Genomic DNA, 1,533 nt, shown 5'->3' with positions numbered 1-1,533 from the left:
ATACTCTCCAAGAATTTTGCCACTCTTGTTGCTATAAGCTCACCGCTTTCATTTTTGATTGTGGTCACCCCGGATTTCTTTGGCACCACTTGGACCGGGCTTACCCACTCGCTATCCGAGATAGGATAGATGATGTCCGCTTCAAGTAGCTTAGTGACTTCTTTTTTCACAACCTCAAGAATGGTTGGATTAAGTCTCCTTTGAGGTTGTCGGACCGGTTTTGCTCCTTCTTCAAGAAATATGCGATGCTCGCATACTTGGGGGCTTATTCCCACTAGATCCGCCAAATTCTACCCGATTGCCCTTTTATTTTTCCTCAATACATCTAGCAATTTTTCTTCTTGTTGAGGAGTTAATTCTTTTGCAATTATCACGGGGAGCTCTTGGGCTTCATCAAGATATGAGTACCTTAGATGGGGTGGTAGTGGCTTCAATTCCATCTTTTTGTCATTCTTTGAAGTTTGAGTTTCCGGATGGTTTGTATGGAGTGTGGTGTTTAAATTGCTTGGACCTTCATTTGTTTCTTCAATCATGTACTTCTCATCTAACTTTGCAAGGTGCACTTCGGTAACCATGTTGTCAATTGGGTCACACCGGAATAGAGAGTGATTCTCCGGTGGATGCTTCATTGCTTCTTCTAGGCTGAAACTTACGACTCTCCCATCTATTTCAAATGAGTAGGTTCCCGAGTAAGCATCTAGCTTAAATCTAGAAGTTCTCAAAAATGGTCTTCCAAGTAGGATAGACGATGCTCTCTCGGTTTCGCTTGATGGCATTTCAAGGACATAGAAGTCAATTGGAAATACCAACCCTTTGATATTCACCAATACGTCTTCCGCAACACCCATCACAGTTATTATGCTTTTATCCGCTAGGACAAATCTTGCTGTCGACCTTTTTAGTGGTGGCAACTTCAATACCCGGTAGACGGAGAGTGGCATGATGCTAACACATGCTCCGAGGTCACACATACAATCCATAAATTGAACTCCATTGACGGTGCAAGTGACCATACAAGGGCCCGGATCATCACACTTCTCGGGCAATGCTCCCATTAAAGCGGAAATAGAACTCCCCAATGGGATGGTTTCCAATTCAAGAATTCTATCCTTGTTCATGCATAGATCTTTAAGGAATTTTGCATATCTAGGAACTTGATGGATAGCATCAAAGAGGGGGATGGTTACCTCAACTTTCTTGAACATTTCTACCATTTTGGGGTCGAGTTCTATGCGCTTTCTAGCTTTCTTCGCAAGTGTTGGGAATGGGAGTGGTTGAGCAATTTCTTCTTCCAAGGTTCTCTTGGCCTTGGGGGTCTCCTTTGTTGGTTGAGCTTCATCCTCAATTATAACTTGTGGTGTCTCCTCGGCTAAGTCAATGATAAGTTGTCATGCCTCCTCTGCTGTTTTATATTTAGATAAAGAACCATTGCTAGAGGTGTCCAAGAGAGTTCTATCTTGTTCTCGCATCCCTTGACATATGTATCCAAGCAATACTTGAGTGTCAAGCATGTGATTAGGGCATGCGTCTAGT

At 42.9% G+C, this 1,533-nt stretch overlaps 1 protein-coding gene across 1 annotated transcript; it reads right to left on the bottom strand.

The window, feature by feature from the left end:
* Window positions 1–290: 290 nt before the first annotated feature.
* On the bottom strand, window positions 291–1,214 carry LOC127741548 (uncharacterized). The gene has a single exon (XM_052254274.1). It carries the CDS (start codon window positions 1,212–1,214, stop codon window positions 291–293), a length of 924 nt encoding a protein of 307 aa, XP_052110234.1.
* Window positions 1,215–1,533: the final 319 nt, after the last annotated feature.

The sequence above is a fragment of the Arachis duranensis genome, chromosome 9 (genome assembly GCF_000817695.3).
Source record: "Arachis duranensis cultivar V14167 chromosome 9, aradu.V14167.gnm2.J7QH, whole genome shotgun sequence".
In the NCBI taxonomy this organism is placed as follows: Eukaryota; Viridiplantae; Streptophyta; class Magnoliopsida; order Fabales; family Fabaceae; genus Arachis; species Arachis duranensis.
The sequence above is the reverse complement of the archived record's forward strand: the minus strand, read 5'-3'. Positions and strand labels throughout refer to the sequence as shown.